At 40.1% G+C, this 20,791-nt stretch overlaps 1 protein-coding gene across 1 annotated transcript in view; it reads right to left on the bottom strand.

Moving 5' to 3' along the window:
* Nucleotides 1-20,791, bottom strand: part of LOC115057229 (calsyntenin-2-like) — a 134,503-nt gene that overhangs the window by 61,838 nt on the left and 51,874 nt on the right. Inside the window, exon 2 of the mRNA XM_029524171.1 lies at nt 10,997-11,119. Coding sequence (XP_029380031.1) covers nt 10,997-11,119 — 123 coding nt within the window. The remainder of the gene's footprint in view (nt 1-10,996; nt 11,120-20,791) is intronic.

Consider the following 20,791-nt stretch of genomic DNA (forward strand, 5'->3'; position numbering starts at 1 on the left):
TAAGAATACGAGGACACAGAGAATTACTGGACTGGTTTCGGCTGCCACACACTGCTCATTTCATTAGGTAATTTCAGCTCACGGGGCCATGGGTGAGTGCTCCATCTTTGAGGAGTAGGTTCTTTCAGTCGTCAATTTGATGAAAGAGAGCCAGCACCTTACATTTGATGCCCTCCTCCTGTCTGTCTCCCCCGAATGAAAACAGACGCTGCCTGGAAAGTTTTTCCTCTCTTCCCTCTACTGCAGATGGCACAAGCAAATGCAGAGGAGGTGACAAGAAAATATTGAAACAGAGATGAATCTGTATACATTTTATTTGAATCGCCCAGTGTGAGCTGGGATTGGCTCCAGCACCCCCTGTGACCCGGAAACGGAAAAGCGGCAGAAGCTGAATGAATGAAAGAAGACTAAAAATCAGTCAGTTAAATCTCTCCTCTTTTCACCAACTGATACTTCTGGTTTTTTCACTTTTAATATCATAAATGCAAATATATATTTATAAAATATCAAAATACAAAAAATATAAAAATAACATCGGCAACCAATTTGTGACAACTGAGTTGGCTAATTTGCCCAGTTAAATTTCACTGTTGATCACACAGAACAAAAGTTAACAGTGATAAAAATGGAAGATTATTTAAATTTCAAACATTTTTTGACAGTTGCAGCCAGCAGGCTAATCTGGCTAATTGTAGACCCATGAATCGGGTTGGCAGATGCATAAATGATAACAGAATAAATAAATCACTTTTTTAAAATTATCATTACTTACATTCATTACTACAGACAACTTGTTTTCACTTTAAAGTTCCAAGGGAAAAGGGATTCGATATGAGGGTTCATCTAGATGTAACTCAGTAGCACCGGTAACAAAGTGCATACACATGGTAGGGTGGTGCTGGCGCCAGTAAAGGGTGACAAGAAGAGTCCATCCATCCATCTTCATCCGCTTATCCGGGGTCGGGTCATGGTGGTAGCAGCTTCAAGGAGAGTATCTGGTGTAAAAAATGTAGCCAAAACAACAATGCCAGTCTCAGAGCTGATTTGCTGTGGCGATTCAGCTGAAAAGCTAAAAAAGAGTCTTGGTCTTTTCCAGGTCTTGGCAGTTGCTACCCTAGTTTGTAGAAATGTTAACAATGCACCAGCTACCTTTTAAACAATGTGCCACAAAGGCAGATCACATTTTCATGGGATCCTTCATAGCCTCATAGTCATAAACACACACACATACATGACATTGGCTGAGTGGACGCACACGTAAAAGAAATGAATTCCAAATGAGAAATGGAAAATCTTCACACAGCTTCAAGAAATGAGAGACACAGAACAGAAAAAAACTGTAATAACAAAGGGATCTGATTCTGCAGAAAATCAATCAGAGTCTAAAAGGTTGTTTGACACTGTGCGTGACAACACATAGATGATTGAGCTCCAGTGGAGCATTACTAGACATGTAATTACTCATTCTATCTTATATGGATTTAATTAACTTGCCTCAGTGGAACAGTAAATGAAAAATGTAAGTATAAACATAAATTGCACAGGTCTCCTTGCGTGAGAGAAAAAGCATTGTGTACCTTTTCAGAAACTGGAAGAATTATTATTATACGGCTGTATGTATGCTGTTGATTACCTTGCATAGGTTTGAAACGGTTGAATGATTACGAATATATTCTGTGGTAGCAAGTAGATGCAGTTTGGGAAATATCTGTGAGATGATGAGAAAATCCTTCTGTACGATAAATTTACCTCAGCTACAGCTGCTGCACAGTTGGAATACACAAGCATAATTCAACTGTGCTTTCTTATTTTTTACATTTTTCTTTTTTACCCCATAATGCATAAACCATTAAATATCAGTTCTAATCCACTGAAAAAGGCAAATGGACTAAAATAAACGATGAAGAAATATCATCTCATTGAATTATATTCAGTGTAAAGATAAATATGCAACATTTTGACATTTAGTTTTTTAGGGAATTGTATATAATTCATATTTTTGCAGCAATGTGTTACTGTCTCTCCCTCTACAACAACTTGATTTAAATATATATTTATAGAAGATTTGGAATCGTTATACATGAATAACAGGCGCCACAGGAAGAATAAATGCCACACAAACAGACATGTGGCCTAAACTGCAGGCCAAGTGAGAATAGGGTCAGTATAATCTAACAAAAATGAAATTCTGCTGATTTGAGGATATGGATCCTCACACCGCTGTGCAACTCAAGAGTTCCCTGGGCTTTTTGCTGCATGTTTAAGCTTTAAAGGGTCATCCCTTTCTGCACCCAAAATAAATAATAGGAATGTATGACCGGTACAGATCCAATAAGGCTTTCGCACTGCGAGCGCCCAAAAAAAAAGGATGAAGCAAAGACTGAGAGGGAGAAAACTGGGGGAGTCTGTCCTGCTGGGAGCAAACACACAGAGATGGGCGTGGAGGCGTAGCACTGAATCTCATGTCTTCGTGCAAGGAGGAGATATCAATAAACACTCTGATAGTTCACCAAGAGTCAATCTCCTGCTCTGGACAAAAAAAAAAAAAAAATGCAATAAGATACAGTTTGAGGAGAAAAGCTTGCAATGTCAAAACCAGGCGACAGCTCTGAAACCGCAGCAGCGTTTTTTTTTGTCGGGGCCATTGTTACGTTTTATCCTTTTTTCAACATGTGCAGGTTTTGTATTTGTAGGTTTGTTTGGAAATTGCAGCAATACAAGAAAAACAATGTAACACTTGAAATATGTTGTTTAATATTGTAGTACTATAAATTGGTATCCAGTCCCTATTTTCAACAACAGACACAGCACTCTGGACATTTGCAAATTCTGTTTTTAGTTTTCTGTTGTGGTTTGGCTTCATTAGAGAAAGCAGTGGCCTGCTGCAGCTGGAAACATGGTTGATGAGTGAATGTGTCAGTAATCCAGCAGCAAAATAAAAGACAAAGAGCTGAAAGAGGCGAGCTCAGGAAAACTGAAGTTAGATAATCACTTTCTTTGGGTGGATGCACACACAACAGTAATGATTACTTTTTACTTAAATTAAAGGTTACTGTTAGAAAATACTGGCATATAACTAGGTCCTACAGTTCTCATGCTGGCCTGCTAATACAGGTTTGCAGCAGAGAGAAATCTGGTTTGTAGGTTGGTGTCAGTGCTCTAAACAGCAAACAGAATCTTTGATGTTGTGCATCTGTTTCATGTTGCTGCCCTGCCTCAATATTACCGCACAACTCTAACAGCAACACAAGGTGGCGAGGAGAGAGCAAAAGAGAAAGTGGAAGAAAGAGCGAGGCGGGCGGAGTGATACGTTTGCCCCTCCTCAGGCAGACGGTCAGACACCTGCGTGGTGTCATCAGACCGTCCCTTCAATATCTTTGCTCTTCGCTTATCCTTTGATGATCCATCATCATCATCGCTTTCTCTCTTTCTCACACACACACACCACATAACCCTCTTTCCTGGATCTAGCTTTGTTTCATCTCCTCTCCCTACCTCCATTTTCCTCACATTCTCATTCTTTCTATCTCTCTCTCTCTCTCTCTCTCTCTCTCTCACCCCCACCCCGCTCTCTTTTTTCTCTCAACACCTTTGAAGTGAGTCATAGTTTCGGCTTTGTTGGGTCCCACAGTTTAATTAGCACCTCTTCTTTTGTTCACCTTGGTGTAGTTTCGCTCACAGTAGATAGGAGAGACTTGGTAAAGTTTAACAACAACAGAGGTAAAACTGCAGCCATGATCTGTGTTAAAACCCACAGGAGGGATCATGCCTTTCTTTTCTCTCCTTTTACTACCTACATTTTTCCTTTCAATGTCTCATCATCCTGTTCTATGGATATGGACGGAAAATATTTTTGGTGATACAACACATGTACACACATCAAAAGTTGTTATTGCCATGGCAGCATTTTTTTCATTACAAAGGAAAGAGACAACACAGCTGTATGCAAAAGAGCATTAGGCAGTAATGAGAACTAGTCTATCCACCTGGCAGTTTTAATAATGACTGGAAATGACTCTGCCTTACTTGTTTTTTCATTGCCTGGGAAAAAATGATAAAATTGTTCCTGACAGTCCTGCCAGAATATTAAAACACTTCACTCATTATTCAACTCTCAATCAATGTGTTGCATTTACAAGTCAGGTAATGTCGGCAAGGCATGCTCTCAATTGGAATAACATGTTTTTCATTACAAAAATCCTGCTCACCACTGGCTTTGAATTCATGAGAGTAAGTACGATATTTTAAAAGTTATGCAACAAGCAGATACATTTTAACTGTATGTTTGGTAAAAGTTGTATAAAAGTCACAAACAAAATGTAAACTAAGTGTATCATTTCTTTGTCATCAATAAAGTTATGGTGAAAATGGCGGACACATTCACAATGGAAACCATCTGATTGAAAAAAATAATAATGGTGTTTATGACAGCAGTCAGACTTGGACAGAAACTGTAATACCTTTACCTGAAAACAGTGTTAAGTTGTTGAGAAATATTACACCCTTCAAACTTACTATAACTACTATAATCTAAAGATGATTTTGTTTTCAGATAAATATCAATTTCACTGCAACGACAGTTCCTATTCAGAAAACATGAGGAGACTATGTTTCTTCATGAAGGAATCAAGGTTCAGTTTAAATCACAAAAAAATGCATCTCAAACACACTATCAAACACTATTTACCACACTGCCCCAAGGAACTCGCTTGACATTCAGCACATAGCTCAACCTCCTGGGCTCATCCTGCATTAGTATGTCAATTGTCTCCTCACAGAACAGATGCACTTGTCTAATTAATATAATATATATTCACATTTGTTTTAAGAACTGCAGCCTACATCATCGTCTCAGGTTGGTCCAGCTACCTGACTCATGATCTACTGTAATGAATGACGAAAAATGAAAATGATGAAAATAATGAGAGTTGCACTGCACACAAACCCATTCACATGCGCGCACACACACACACACACACACACACACACATATACACAGCTGAGAATTACCAAAATGTTTTCTTTTGATTCGTTCCTCATTATAATCTCTCATCCATTCTGCTTTTAGCTTCCATTCTCTGATTACTTTTGATTCTTTACCAGTGGCGGACAGTAAAGAAGTAAACCACTGTACAGATGTACAGTATTTGAGGATCTATACTGGAGTGATTTATTTAAACTTTGTTCTTTTTCTCCACTACATTTCTAGTACTCGTTACATTTTCATTAGGGAATTCCATCAATTCCGACGTGGTGCTGCCTTAGCGCATGTGCCACTCAAGATTGGATGGTGAGCTCGCAGGTAACATTCAAGAGGGCAAGGAAAGGTGACCCACTGCAGCTGTGCACCACAAGTCACTGGAGTCAATGGAGACAAACCTGCTCTTGCTGTCCCTGATCATCTGTGGCCAGACCTCAACTGGAGATGTGGACTCTCAGAGTTAAAAAATTATTCTTATCGTTTTGAATTTGTTATTACATTTATTATTCAGTTTGAAATTAAGGCAGCACAGCAGCATAGTGGTTAGCGCTGTTGCCCCACAACAAGAAGGTCTCTGGTTCGGTTCCTGGGCCCAAGGCCTTTCTGTGCAGCGTTTCCATGTTCTCCCCGTGCTTGCGTGGGTTTCCTCCAGGTACTGGCGTTGGACAAACAACTTGTCCAGGGTGTACTGCCACGGATTTGACATGTTGGCTTCCTTCCCAGCTTTGCCCAGCCTGTCTCTGAAGCTAAACACAGCTCTTCCTGCCTCTGCTACCTGTGAAAGGCCTTTTAGTGCAGCTGGATTAATCTTCACTCCAAGATGGGGAAGAATTACTTCACAGAACTTTGAAACCCAGCTTCTGCTCAAGCTGAGCAAGAACTTCTCCCAGTTTGAGCAGTAGACTAAAAAGAGGAGAGGAGAGAGAGTGGAGGAGGGGGGAGAGTGATGAAGCTCAGTTTTACTGAGGTTTTTTCACTGAGCCAAGAACTTATTTCATTTAGCATTTTAATTTTGAACAGGGAGAGTTTTCTTTTAATAAAAAGAACAAGACAATTAGAGTGTTGGTCCTTCTGTCAGTTTAAGTTTGTTTCTATAGGATCCGCTTCATCGTCATCTTCATCCGCTTATCCGGGGCTGGGTCACGGGGGTAGCAGCTCCAGCCGACGACCGCAAATTTCCTTTTCTCCGGCCACATTGGCCAGCTCTGACTGGGGGATCCCAAGGCACTCCCAGACCAGTGTGGAGATATAATCTCCCCACCTGGTCCTCGGCCTGCCCCGTGGCCTCCTCCCCTCCCAGCTGGACATGCCAGGAACACGTCCCGGTGGCGTCCCAGTGGCATCCTTATCAGATGCCCAAACCACCTCAACTGGCTCCTTTCCACGCGAAGGACCAGCGGCTCTACTCCAAGTCCCTCCCGGATGGCTGAACTTCTCACCCTATCTCTGAGGGAGAAACCACCCACCCTCCTGAGGAAACCCATTTCGGCCGCTTGTACCCGCAATCTTGTTCTTTCAGTCATGACCCATCGCTCATGACCATAGTTGAGGCTAGGAACAAAGACTGACCAGTAGATAGAGAGCTTTGCCTTCTGGCTCAACTCCCTCTTCGTCACAACAGTGCGGTAGAGCGAACGCAACACTGCCCCTGCTGCTCCGATTCTCCGGCCCATCTCATGCTCCATCTTACCCTCGTGAACACGACCCAGAGATACTTAAACTCCTTCACTTGCAGTAAGGACTCATTTCCTACCCGGAGTACGCATGCCGCCGGTTTCCTGCTTAGAACCATGGCCTCCGATTTAGAGGTGCTGATCCTCATCCCAGCCGCTTCACACTCGGCTGCGAACTTGTCCAGTGAGCACTGGAGGTCACACACCGATGGAGCCTATAGGACCACATCATTGCTTTTTTGGGCTGTGCCCGACCACCAGGCGCTCACTGACGGGCCCTCCTTCCAGGCCTGGCTCCAGAAGGGGGCCTCGGGCTTCCTCCGGGCAGGGTCACCGTTTTCTTCCCTCGTTGTTCAATGGGATCTTCTAATTCACTGTATTATTTTACAGGCAGTTTCTTTAAATGTACTGTTTTTAGGACACATTGCGTGAGGATGATGATTACTTTGAATACTGAAGTATTTTTAAAAGCAAGTACTCCTCTTCTTTCACTTTTATAGGAGTAACATTTGACCAGGCTGTGCAGCTGTGTGGAGCTGTGTACTTTGTCCACCACAGTTTTTTTTTTTGTGAGACCTTGTGTGAGTTCTGCAGAAGAAACAATGCACCATGATGAATGGGGAGAATCTGTGCTTGTTGACTGTGGCCTTGAGATAAAGAATAGGCAAATGAAATTGCCTGCCTGCCTCCAGAGTCCACTGCCAACATTCCTCATGCTAATTTGATTGAGAGCACTCACTAAGCATATACGCCTCAACCCACACACCTTTGCTCTGAAGGAGGTGTTGGGGGTGAGCGGGGTAAGAATATAGGATGCCATCATAGCAGGCAATAATAACAATTTATCTCCCAGATGCCTGTTTCAGCGTATAATGTTCAAGTTGGGCCCACTGTGGGTAGTTTACATCAAAGTGATATGTGGTGCTGCAGGAGAACGACAGAACAGGAGACAGGCAGAAGAAAGAAGAGTAGCAAAAAAGGTAAAGTTGGCGTAAGGCTTGAAAAAGAAGCAATGCACACTGCATTAGGAGAAGAAGCAGTAGTTACGGAAGCCCAGTGACAGGACAAAGAGTGATGGGAGGAATGTACAAGTCGGGAGAAAACAGGTAGGTACTTAGTAATCCTGGTTTGTGCTCCCTTACTGCAATTAATGTGGAGCCAGAAGGAGAGTCTACTCCTTTCTGCAATAAAACAAAACCAGAATTGATGAGAGTGTCTGTACTAATCGGCTGCCTGTCTGTGGGCTTGCTAGGAGCAAAGCATCAAGACAGAGTGGAGGAGGAAAGAAAGTTGGAATGAGGGAAGAGGAATGTGGCAGGAAGTAGGTGGGAGAAAGACAAAAATGGAGACACAGATAGAGGTGGAGGTTTGAGAGAATAGCTGAAGTCCAAAAAGGATGGGAGAGAGCCGTAGCAGCAGACAAAAGCAAGGGGAGATAAATTAGAACAGAACTGTTCCCTTGATTGCCATTTTTTTCAGTCTCCTTGGTAGCAATTGTGTGGGTCTCATTCATTTTGACCACATTCAGTGGAAAACGTTTGAGAGAGAAATACTGCCAGTCAGTAGTCTATGCAAAGCTCAGCTTTTTCTTCTTAGGCCATATTTCAGCAGGTTTGAACTTCTCAAGTCAAAAAACAACATGTTAATCACGGACCAAAGCAATCTAAAGGGATTTTCTCAGTCCGCCTGCTCTTGCGGTGCCACACACACTTCACTGCATCAAAGCTTTGGTTCCGAGGGAAAAATATGCAGTGTAAATTGGTGTAAGCCAGCACCACTGATTTGTAGTAATAGGGTTTTAATTGCACCATAATATGTATTTTTGACTTTTTGACTGTTTTTGACCTGCTTTGGACAAAGGAAGGCCAGCAATATGGTAGAAATGCCTATATTTAAGAATAACAAAAAAATCGCTCACAACGAGGAAACAAAGCCAGAGTCGATACTACAAAAGAAGCAAACATAAAGTGTACCACAAATAAAGAGCAAACTAAGGAGGCGCGCAAGCAGGTTCAGACAGTCTCAGCAAAACACGCTGCAACACACTTCAGGAGCACGCACAAACTCCAGAATCCACACTTGGTGGAACAACGGTTTCACAACCAGGGAAGGAACCTGATGAGTATAAGTAACGTGTGCTTGAATACAGAATGACGGTCTGCTGAACCGCCTGCTGCTGCCAACACCTGTCCGACCATGCCTCCACCTGCACAGCAGAAAGAGAGACAGGGACAGACGGAGAGAGGAGCGCCAGCCAGGCCTCCACTAAACCAAAGACAATAAAGAGAACACAAAAAACCCTTGAAGCCCCACATGTAGAGGAACAACGTCTTTTGTGAAATGAATAAAAGATGAATAAACTTACTATTTTCATATAATTTATTCTGTGTTTTTCATGTTTTAAAAAGCTAAGTCTCCCCCCCAAAGTCCTCATACTTATTACATCCACACTGTATTTGGATTACATTTTACAGCACTGTACGTATACAATACCAGGCCATTAGAGACCCCAGAGAGGAAAAGCAGAAGGCCTTTAACATGAATCCAAACTTTCATACTCAGCTCTATTTTCTCATTATTTACAAACCAGCTGACATTTAACATTGAAAAAGACACAAGTATAGCTGTGGCATCAGAAAAAACAAACAAACAAACAACACACACGCAAAAAGAAAAAAGCAGAAGTAAAAATGCTGAGTATCAGTTTTTCATGGTTGTCAGCACTGCGATTAATAGGCACCATTTGGCCATAATGAGCTGTTCAGCGTTAGCCTCAAAAAAGCTTCTTGGTTTGCCTTTCAGTCACAGAATACTTAGTCTAATTACAGCAGGTCTGTCTCTCGTCCCTACTGTAGTTGCTCCGGCATACTTGGGTGACAGCTATCAGATATTACACATCATAATCACCTCCTGATACCATCACCTGGAGATGAGGATTATAATAATATGTATGATAATGTCGTACTGGCATTATTGCATGTGTAGCGTCTCTGTTCACCAACTCCGCCTGTCAGACTCTATCAGTGCTCCACTCCCAGCACCCAGTTTAATGGAAACCATTATGGGCTGTGTGGTATCATGAGCAGCAATAAAAAGTGAAATAGAACAAGTGTTGTCCTGGAGTTGTTTTTCATGAAGAACAAGGAGGTTTTTTACTGCCCTAGAAGACTGTGGAAACCTTTCTTCAAAAAGCCACTGTAACTTTTCAGGAACCAAGCTTCCAATGAATGCAGTACCTTTATAAATCTACTGTTTTATACCACCAGTGGGGTCGTATCCAGGTCAAAAAAAAAAAAAAAAGAAAAAGAAAAAGTAATAAAGCTTCTGGGACTGTTTATGACATCATTTTTAATAATGAAAAGTACTGCAGCTAGAACTGAAATGTATGATACTCAGCCTCAATGGCACAATGTGAGTAAAAATAAACAAATACAGAATTAAATGTGACTGGATCTGAGACGCATGATACTGTGAACTAAACAAAATCTTGTTCTTGTGTAGATGACAACAGTCCTCTGTAAGTGTTTGATATTCTGTGCAAGCCCCTGGGTTGGATACAAAGTGTCAGATTAAGACTTAAACAAGAGGATAAATGTTGTCATTGTGAAAAGCTGACAGGGCTTGGGGGACGATTGTATATATTCTTGAACTTTTGAGTAGAATCTGTTGATCAGGTTAATGGGGCATTTCAGCTCTGCTAATGAGGAAAAGAGAGATGACTATGATACATGTTTCAATTATTAGAAGCCGTGAATAGATCTCTATCAGATGCAGGGAAAAAGACTCGACCATGACGACCATGAAAATAAATGCATTTTCTGAAAACTTAATATGTTTGCATTAGTCGGTAGTTTTCCAGCCAACTCAAAGCTTCGACTATTGTAACTTTGAACTACTTTACACCCTGATAAAGCGTTTCGATAAAAAAAAGAAAAGCTTTAAAGTCAATATAATATACCACATATTTGTGGTGCAAGCGGTCTTCCTGTGTGCTTTTTGAGGAAAGAAAGTCTTGGACTCCACATTATAATGAGAAGAAACTGCTCCAAACAGCTTATACAGTTCAGGGAGATAAATGGAATTAGGCCTCCATGACAAATAGTGAGTACAGAGAACTGTTGGATCATCTGTTTTCGTGAAGTTGCCACAGTTGCCTGCACACAGTACAGAGGCATCCTTGTCTTGGACCCCGTGAATATGAGTGTGAGAGTGTGTGTGTGTGTGTGTGTGTGTGTGTGTAAAGCTGTGCATACTATATGTGTGTTAAACTGTACTTTCCAAGTGTGTGTATGTGTCTGTGTGTGTGTGTGTGTATACACATGACTGCCTTTGTGTTACCTACCAGCGTAGGGGACTGGGGCATCCTTGTCTAGAGCTACCAGTGGCGGGTCCAGCAGCACTGTGTCCAAGTTCTCTGTGATCACACCATGGTAGGATGTCTCTATCCAAGGCTTGTGCTTGTTCACTATAGAAAGGAAAAAAAAAAGAAAACCAATGCAATACATTTTAGTCTCACGTTGTGGATGTACTTTTTACTTTTATATAGTTTATGCTGTGAGGACTGTGAATTAAAGTGTTGTTTTTCTACTATACACCGTTTTATCTAAATGTGCTGAGTCACTTCAGCAGAACCAAGAATGAGAAGACAGAATGTGTTTTTTTTTCCTCTAACTTTGGGGTGACGATTGACCTCAGTGTCTTTTAAAGATGACAGGACAATTAAAGTAAGTCAGATGGTGAACTGTTTGTGTGCTCGCTGTACAGTACTACATTTGTTATTATCTTCTGAGAGCAGATGGAAAAAATAAAAACCTCTGACATTAGTACTGTCTCTTCCTCTCAGCTTGATCCGTGTTACGCTCCTACAAAATGAGAATATGACTACCACAGCAGAAATGTCATCAGGAAGCCAGGAGGATCATCTTGAGATTAACACAGATTGCCATTGCATGTAATTACTAGCACTGTAAATTAAACTTCCTCTCTCACACCAGGAACTCAGTGTGCACGCATTTCTCTGTACGCAAACTCTCTCACACACACACACACAGACAGACACACACACACACAGACAGACACCCATATGTTAACTTGACCTTTCAATCTACTGAAGAAGGGTGTTTTGTCTCATGCCAATAAACAGATGACATGTCCAGCTGGCAGCAATTTAAAATGCATCAAACCTTTCATAAAACCTTCTCACACCTTATGGACTAATTTCACTTGTTTTGTCCTACTATTCTACTTTTCCGAAGATTGATCGAGAAAAAGTTGTTGATGGAAAGAATTACGAAGAGATCTCAACAAAGCAACTAGGTGGCTTGTACCATCTCACTTTTGGCAAGTTTACCACGTACTTTTAGAGGCACTTTGTTGGATTTTTGAAACAAAATACAACAAACAGACAAGCAAAGAACAAAAAGGTGAATATTGTGTTTATATATTGTTCAGGTTTGTCTTCAACAGACACAGGACACCTGCTGATTACACTAAATGAGACTTTCACCATGCTGAGACAGAGCAAGGTGGTAGATTATAGGCAACAAGGGAATAACAAAAAAAGACATTATTCATATGAGGAGTCTCATAGTCATGCAGCATAAAGAAAGTGCTGCAGCACACAGCAGGAACCTGCTCTGCTGGATAGTGGAGAAAGGACATTTGAGCTCTGTCTTCCAGCACTGAGTCAGCCATGCCCCTGAAATATTTCACTGGAAGGTGGAAAATGTGTGCATTAACACACTAGCACACATACAGCTGCTGATACTTATAGCTTAACAAAATAAACCGAAACAATCACATAAATAGACTCTTGAAAAACAAGGGCATATTAGACTGAGGCGACCATAAAACAGACTATATAAATGAACATTTGTGAATTGATTCTTCATCCCTACTTTGCTCACACTCGCCATTGTAAATACATATTAATCCATCATTCTCACACAGCATTTTGTTTAAAGTCAGCGATGACTTCAGTAAGTCTGTCACCTCAAGTGCAGTCTACTCATGAATGGCAGGTTCAATTTCAGACTCAAGGTCTTATATTTATCCCAAACAAACTGGGTAGTGGTTGAGGCAGCACAGCTACGGGGAGTCTAATGTTGACGCAGTTTTGTCGGAAGAGTACACATCAAACCATGGAAATGGGCTATTTCCAAAATGGCTTGTGACATGTCGTTCTGTGAAGCCATTAGTGATGTTTTTAAGGTGTTCATCCTTGACATCCTGATACTGAGCTATGGTAATAAAACAAAAAGTGAGGCAGGTTGCAATCAAAGACAACAAACTCAAAGCCAGCCCTGCTCAGGAATAAATTGTGCAGCAGTTGTCTATAAAACAAGACATACAATGATAATACTGTGACTGATGTTTAAAAGGTATAATATTAACAATGTTCACTGTCAAGACATTAGCACTTATCCTCTGACGGCCATGAATGTTTGTACAACATCTAATAGCAGCCCTGATAGGTATTGAGAGATTTGGGTCTAGATCAAAGTGGTGGGGCAAGTGTCAGTGAGTCAGACATTGCCATCACTGGAGCCACGTCACCAGTGTTGTTAATCATGGCCACTTTTGTAGGAGCTGATTCCTCCTTTGATAAGGTTACAAGTGTCACAGGCTGCAAAAATCCTGGCTATTTCTAAAGGAACATCTGCAGCCATTATAGCATTAGAGTTCACTTTATGGGGGACTAATTCACTTACGAGGAGAAAGAGTCTCTGGATCTAATGCAGCACTGGACAAAATCCGATATGACTGTAATACGAACAAGGAAATACAGAAAAAGATTTCCTGTAAATGACATTACTGCAGGGGATTGTCAGTTTGTCCACCGTGGCAATGAAATCAAAATATCTGTTCGCCTTTTCTCCTGTGGCTGAGGCTCATGAAAGCATATTACTGTAGGGACACAGCCAAATGATAAATTATATTCAATTTGGGTCCCAACTCATATTCCAAGAAATGCTGCATTACTGCATTATGTACTGATCAATATAAGTCATGTCAAATCTAATTCTTCTTAGCATTTATTTGATTTCAATGATGTTGCAAGGCAAGGATGACAACAGAGCCGATAAGCGAGAATGCCAAGAAGAAGAAAGCTTGAAACCACCTCCTTTCCCCTGCACAAATAACATGCTCTTGCAGCTGCGTTTTTCAGGTTCCTCCTCTGAAAAAACGCACAAAAACAAGAACAAACAGTTTACATTGTAATCCTTTTGTATTAGATTGCTCTTAATTAAGACACAAAGTTAAACTACCTCCAGGAATAGTTGAAACAAGTCTTGTGATTTTTCCAATAGATCCAATAAAAGCTGTTTTTCTTGGAATAGCCAATTTGCTATATTATAAACTGTAAACTATATCATATAGAGGTTGCAAAATTGATTTGAAAACAGTCAATCTAATATTATCTGTCCCAGTCTTATAGCATCCTGGCTGTAACTTTTCCAAAATATACATAATCAATCAAATACTCCAAATGAGAAAGAATATTTGTCATTAATGGTGTTCTGACTATATTGGTCAGTCCCTTACTGATGTGCCCTGCTTTATCTCATGTCTGTCTGTCTTCCTCTTTCTAATATTTGCCATTCTGTAAACAAATACGTTTCTGCTGACTATTAGCATGCAACTTATTATCATTAATTTAACCTGAAATTTGTCTAATACATGTGTTTATTGTACATTGCTTGTTTTACCTAACATAGCCTTTATTCTTTCTTTAAAATAATAATGGACAACAATTAAAATGAGAGAGCTGTGCTGAACATTTGTGTCATTAACTGCCTCTCTTGTTTGACATGACAGACTTATGGTGCAGCACAGTCTGACAGTTAAATCCTGTAAAGATAAGTTAAGCGGTTGGAGGGGTAAACAATTCTTAGAACTATGGTGTGATACTCAGCGATCAAGCAATGGACAGGAAAAAGGAACGATTGATATCGATTGTGTTGATCTATGTTTTAAAGATGAAAGAATGACGGACAGAATTAGAATTAAAGGCTGACCAGTTGGCTCAGAGATGGTTGTAATGCAGCATTACAACATTCTATAAAGTGATAACTTTCTCTGGTAGTTTCAAATGTAGCTCCTTGTTTGTTAGCGTGAAGACAATCCAACTGAGCATGTGCAGAATAAGTTAAGGTACCTGGTCGTCCCTGCAACAAGCGTTTGGTGTCATTATAGTAACCATTTCACACCTGAGCTAGCACCATGCTACAATGGCCCTGCATTTGGCTTACAGTCTTCACTGGATGCTCACAATATATCTCATTTCTTTTTTCTTCCTTTTTGATGCCGTCCATGCTTCCAAACCCATGTGAGCAGAGAGCACTCTAAGACATATAGTACTAACACATGTTTGATAGCTCTGGAAGAGCCAGAGAGAGAGCTCATTGCTGTTATTGGGTCATTAGCTGACCAATTACAATTCAAACCTCACTGGAGTTGTACCGCTTACCACTCATTTACTGCCCAGATGCAAATATACACCTGGTTGCGGTCCAATCACCTGCAGCTGAGTTTATACAACTGCTGCTCAACAACAGGAAAAAGGGAACTCAAAACAATGGATCTACTGTACTGTATGCAACGAATGTGCAAAGAGAGGAATTGAGAAGGTTGTAATGAATGACTAAAGGGGTAAATGAAGGGTTAACGCAGAGATAAGAGTGAAAAGAAGAAAGGTCAGATAAGAAACAGCAAAACTGGTGGATGTAACGGGTGTGGAGGAGGGAGGAGATAAAAGTGGTGGAGAGAAAATAAGGTAATTAACTGGCAGCAGAGAGGGCAAGAATTCCTGTCACTTCCTTTCTGAAAAGTATTCTGCTGCCTATAGGGCCTCAAAAAATATAATTTATTTTTTCCTTTAATAAATGTTAACTGAATTCCTAATCATAACATCTCAGAGTAAATATTTGATCGAATATCAGCACTGGTCTAAGCAGGCTCCTTCTCTCTCTTCTGTATAGAAAGATTGAGTAGCGTAATTATGCTTTCAAAAAACCTTTTGTAGGATAACATAAAGCTAAACTCCTCCTCATTAGGAGCAAAAATAAAAATGGAAAAAGACACAGTTAAGGGAAGAATCATGCCAATTTGGTTTATGTGATCGCTGTCAAACAAATCTTTTTGTGACTTCATCTTCCTCATCCACACAGTTAGTGCAATCACCCTTTTCAACTCTTTTTTCCTGCTCCTGCTCTGGTGTTTGATAGTTCACAGTGAAGTGCCATACATAATTGCTTGTCTCCATACAATATCATTTTCACTGTACTGGTATCTGAAGATGAACCCAGGAGATAATGCCCCCTGTCGTCTTTCTGTGTCTCTGTCAATTTCCAGTTTGATTAACAGAGCAGAAGAGTAAAGCGCAAGTTAGTGGACTGGCATTCAATTATTGTTACTTAACTGCAAGTACATTTTGCAGCAATTTGAAGCATGAGAGAGAATTTAAAATATTAATTTTAATTAGCCCACATAATGACAAATTCTGTAGATTTGGGCAAACAGGAAGATATATTCTCCCTCTACCATGGCAGGTATCACAAAAATACATGTTATATGTAGCTTAGTTGTTTTAATGAGGTTGTTAAAACAAATTATCTCATATAATAAGAAAAGTATAATATAATATATATATATATATATATATATATATAATAATAATAGGAAAAGTGTTTATGTTGCTCTCAGTTTAACAGCAAAAGCAGTCAGAATTAAAACTGCAGAATTAGAGCCATTCAGCTCATTAAGGAGAGGATAAATGCTTCAGTGTTGAGTAAATTTCATGAAATCACGCCTTTTACATTAATCGATGGCAACTGAGTATCAAAGTTATATAAGATTTTACATTACATGAAGAAGTTCAAAGTTGATATTAGCATTCCTAAAAATTCATGATACTTGGATAAAGTTATATCATAATTCACTTTCAGTTGAAATTTGTAATTTGATGTCTCCAAAATAATAATAATAATAATAATAAAAAAAAGATGGCATTTTAGTTTGGGCAAACAAGAATGTTCCCTGGCATATGGAGAATCTGATTTGAAGGTTTAGCATCTCTTTTGTTACTCTCAGGGTACTAACAATATCACTTTATCAAAGAAATTGCAGCTCCTTCAATTTGGTACAGCTTCGCCATTTGAACATTGCACTTGGCTACGCTGATATTTAGATTAATTGTAGTTTGGGGTATTTAGCGTGGGGTTATATGAGAAACTTCTAGTTCTAGTCACTACTGTTGGGGAGTAGTGAATTACATTTGGCAGTGGCATGCTTGAAGGAAAAACAGCAAACACCTGACCTCTGTGTAGTGCCTGTGCCTGGGCCTGTTATTCAGAGCACTGTGCTCCAAACCAGCCTTTGTGTTTGCTATATTTTCCCATGAATAGTGGGGTATTCAGCTATGAATACTTTGTATGACATTCTGTTATTTCCTGTTGCATGTAAACTGTTAGATTAGTTTGAACTACATTTTCAAAATAGTAAATCTGCAGCTCAGCTTTTTCCTATGTGAAATACTTCATCGCTCGCAAAGGTTTAATTACTACAAAAACACAATAATTTTCTCCTACACTGAAAAGATCAATATCATTTGTGTACTTTATTGTGAATATTTTTAGCCTGCAACCCAACAGCCCTATCCTTTGGAATAACATGTTTTCAACTACTGAACTACAATATTGCTGAGGAAAATATGAGCTATTTTTATTTCTAGCATTGGGCTGCAGCATGTAAGATCAGAATGTGAAAATGAGGAGGAATGAAACTTTCTGAAAACACTGTGTTGTTTGTCCTTTCCCTCTGATACGTCCCATAGGAGCATCTCCTGAGATAATAGGTGTAGCACACCTTGGTCGTCGTGGTTACAATAACAAACTATCTTCAGGAACAAACACAACCTGGTTATCTTTGGGAGACAATTGTGTTTGGTTTTAAGAAATTTCTTTCATGTTAGAGGACTGTTACTATCATGGTGACAACAATAAAGACAAGATAAGGGTTGAGGTCAGGGATAAAAGAACAAGGTGTTCCCATAGATGACCCGTGATATCCTTTTTAATAGTCTCATCAACTAATGTGGCAAAAAAATACCTGAATATACAACTTTTATTACTTTTCCTTCATGCTTTCTTTGTCAGGACACAGCTAATGATTTTGTGTTTCCAGTCCCAGAAAGCAGCTCTGTCTGGAGGGCTGACTTGGCTTTAAAAAATACAGCACTTAGACTATATGTACTGTAACCAGTTCAGAGACCATTCAGTCAGTGAGTTTAGGGACCAGAACCGAGGAATGCTGACATATACAGCAAGGAAACGGCTAAATGCCTTTCCAGCAATGGCTGAGAAGGGAACCAGCAGCAGCACATTAAGCACAGAAACCCCAGCGCCCCCAAGACGAGCGGGATGAAATCATTACATTAGGCCTATAAGTACTGTTAACATTAACTCTGTGTAAGATGCAGTTAGAAAGAGCAGAGCAATTAGGCATATTGAGTTCTGCACTTAAAGAAAAACGAGGTTGGAGCTTACCATCAGGTCATTTTCAGGACATTAATTTTTCCCACTCAATCACTCCCTCAGCACCCCGCCTACCTGCACACTGTGATTTGCAGGCTGTGCAGTTGTTGTGGTTGTTTCTGTTTTTCAATTGTCTCCAACCCCCACCCAAATTACAGGGACTATAAATATTGATCTCCACCAACCGCAAACCATAATCCTCCCCCAGGTGTGAAGACATCACTGCTTGGTGGCATGCAATGCCCCTGTATTCCCAGCCTGATGACGCTGACTGTATCAAAACAACTGAGGCGGAAAACAAAGCTGTTGTGGTTACTTTGGATGATTTCAGTAGCAGAGCAAAGTTTCAGGCCATATAAAAGGAAAACATGCCTGTTCATAGAATAGGTGATGATGGACAAAAGTTACTGGGAACAAATTTTTAAAAACTACAATGTAGGGGTGTGCCAAAAAACATCGATTCATATAAGAATCATGATTCTCATTTACTATGATTCACTAACGATTTAAAAGGTCCCAAAATCTAAAAAAAAAAAAAAAAAAAAAATTAAATTAAACAAATCTGCAGGCTGTCTGCCTCCATTTTGTCACCACCATGGAACATGCACATGTGCAGTAAACACCAAAACAAGGAGGAAACTACAATAATGGAGGAAAGAGGACCTGTCCTCATTCGGAGGACTAGGACTCATTTTGGTTTTTACCTGGAGTCCTATAAAATATGTTTTTTTTCCCCAAATCATTCATGGGTGCGGGGACGTGCATTATTAGTGACCCCCCCCCCCTTGGAGCATTTTCCCAACAGATACGTTCCTTTTTATTCTGGGGGGGGGGGGGGACATTTATGTAAAATGTCAGCCAGTTCTGTGTTATTCTGTGTCTATAATGAATTCTGTTTTTTCGTGATCATGGATTTTATAGGGCACTATTTACTGAATGTCCTGGAAGAGTAGCAGAAGGAGTAGATCATGAGGATCATTTGCACACCTATAGATTGAAGCAGAAATCATTATGAATCAAATCGTAGCCCCAAAAATCGTAATTGAATGGAATCATGAGAAAGTAAAAGATTCCCACTCGTACTACAATGCCAAGATAAGCCAGAGGAACAAAGGGAATGTGTGAAAGAAGAGAGAAATACATAATCACAGCCAAAGGAAAGCGATGTACAGTAAGGTTGGAAGTTAATGGCCTGTCACGGTACTGGATTAGCTTTGTGAGCATGAGATGAAACTACTGGTTTCTAATTCTGGTGAATCTGATGATGCAGGCAAATCCTCCAGAGACTACGAAGATCGAGCGAGGGGAGCTGAGAGTTACAACAGTTTTTAACCCTGAGTCAAAAAATATCTGAGTGGGTAACCTCGAGTTTGGCATTTATCTGACATTTATTTATTTGGTGCCAAATAAATAAATAAATGTAAATGAGAGGACAAATCAGATTCTTAATGGATTTCATCAAAGTTATTATTTTTTAGCAGCATTCTAAACCCTGATAATTATTGTCATCAGAGTTTTAAGCAAACATTTCACTTTGTTTAACTCACTGACATGTTTTGTTTTGTTTTTTTTCAGCTGTGGCATTTTCTGATGCCAAAGCTAAAAATACCTGGGGGTCGCTCAAAATCTCTATTGTCTGCCATTAGAGAGTTGGCATTCTTGATCAAAAAATACTGAATCTGGCTGAAAGAAATGCAGTCTGACCCAGAGTTACACTTAATAATAAAACAGATTTTTTTTCCCTTGTCTGCCTCATCTGAATCATTGGTTGCTTTACAGTACACAGAGAGATGGAGGAGCACGTCAGGGATAACAATGATTCTGATTAGTTTCTGCAGAAAAAGAGAAGCAGTGTGCTCTGAGTAATTAGTTTCACTGAGTGGGCCAATGAAGAGGAAAAACAGGCAGGTTTGAAAGGAGTGATGAGAAATGGAGGGAAAAGGACAACAAAAAAAAGAAGGAAGGGGACGGGATGAAGTGATATCTCCATTAACAGAAAGCAGCAGGCAGCATGAGGAGCCGTGGTGAGGAGAAATGGATGGCAGTGTGACTGACTGGATTGAATTACAAACCGTTCCACTATGCACACTTGTGCTTCATTTGAAGCTCAGCGAACGTAAACAGTCCACCATTTGCAGTTATTTCAACTCACTTCAAATACAACAATCTCATGAACATAAAAAAAAAAAAACAAACAAACAAACTTGGAAATGGAGATTCTACACTCCTGAAAGGGCCGCGTGAAGGAGCCCTTATCTGTATCTGTCTAGTTTTGCATCCTTTACTCTCACAAAACACTTTGGATGCAAATTACTTTGTGTGGTAACTGGGAACAAACATCCACAGTTTAAACAGGATTGGATGTTCGGACAAGTCATATTCCCTGCCATAAAAAGCGGTACAGATCAGCATTGCCAGCTTATCGCATAAAAGGAAAAGCGAATCGGAAAATAGAAGTATTGTTTCAATGGGCCAGACTCTAGTTTACACAACAAAAATGATCTGTACTATGTGTGTTTCTGTATTTTGAAGAAATTGACCTTCGGTTTGTTCAGCCAGTTTGGGGTGTCAATTACCAACAGAAAACAAAGGAAGCCAAACAT

This window comes from Echeneis naucrates, chromosome 17 (genome assembly GCF_900963305.1).
Source record: "Echeneis naucrates chromosome 17, fEcheNa1.1, whole genome shotgun sequence".
In the NCBI taxonomy this organism is placed as follows: Eukaryota; Metazoa; Chordata; class Actinopteri; order Carangiformes; family Echeneidae; genus Echeneis; species Echeneis naucrates.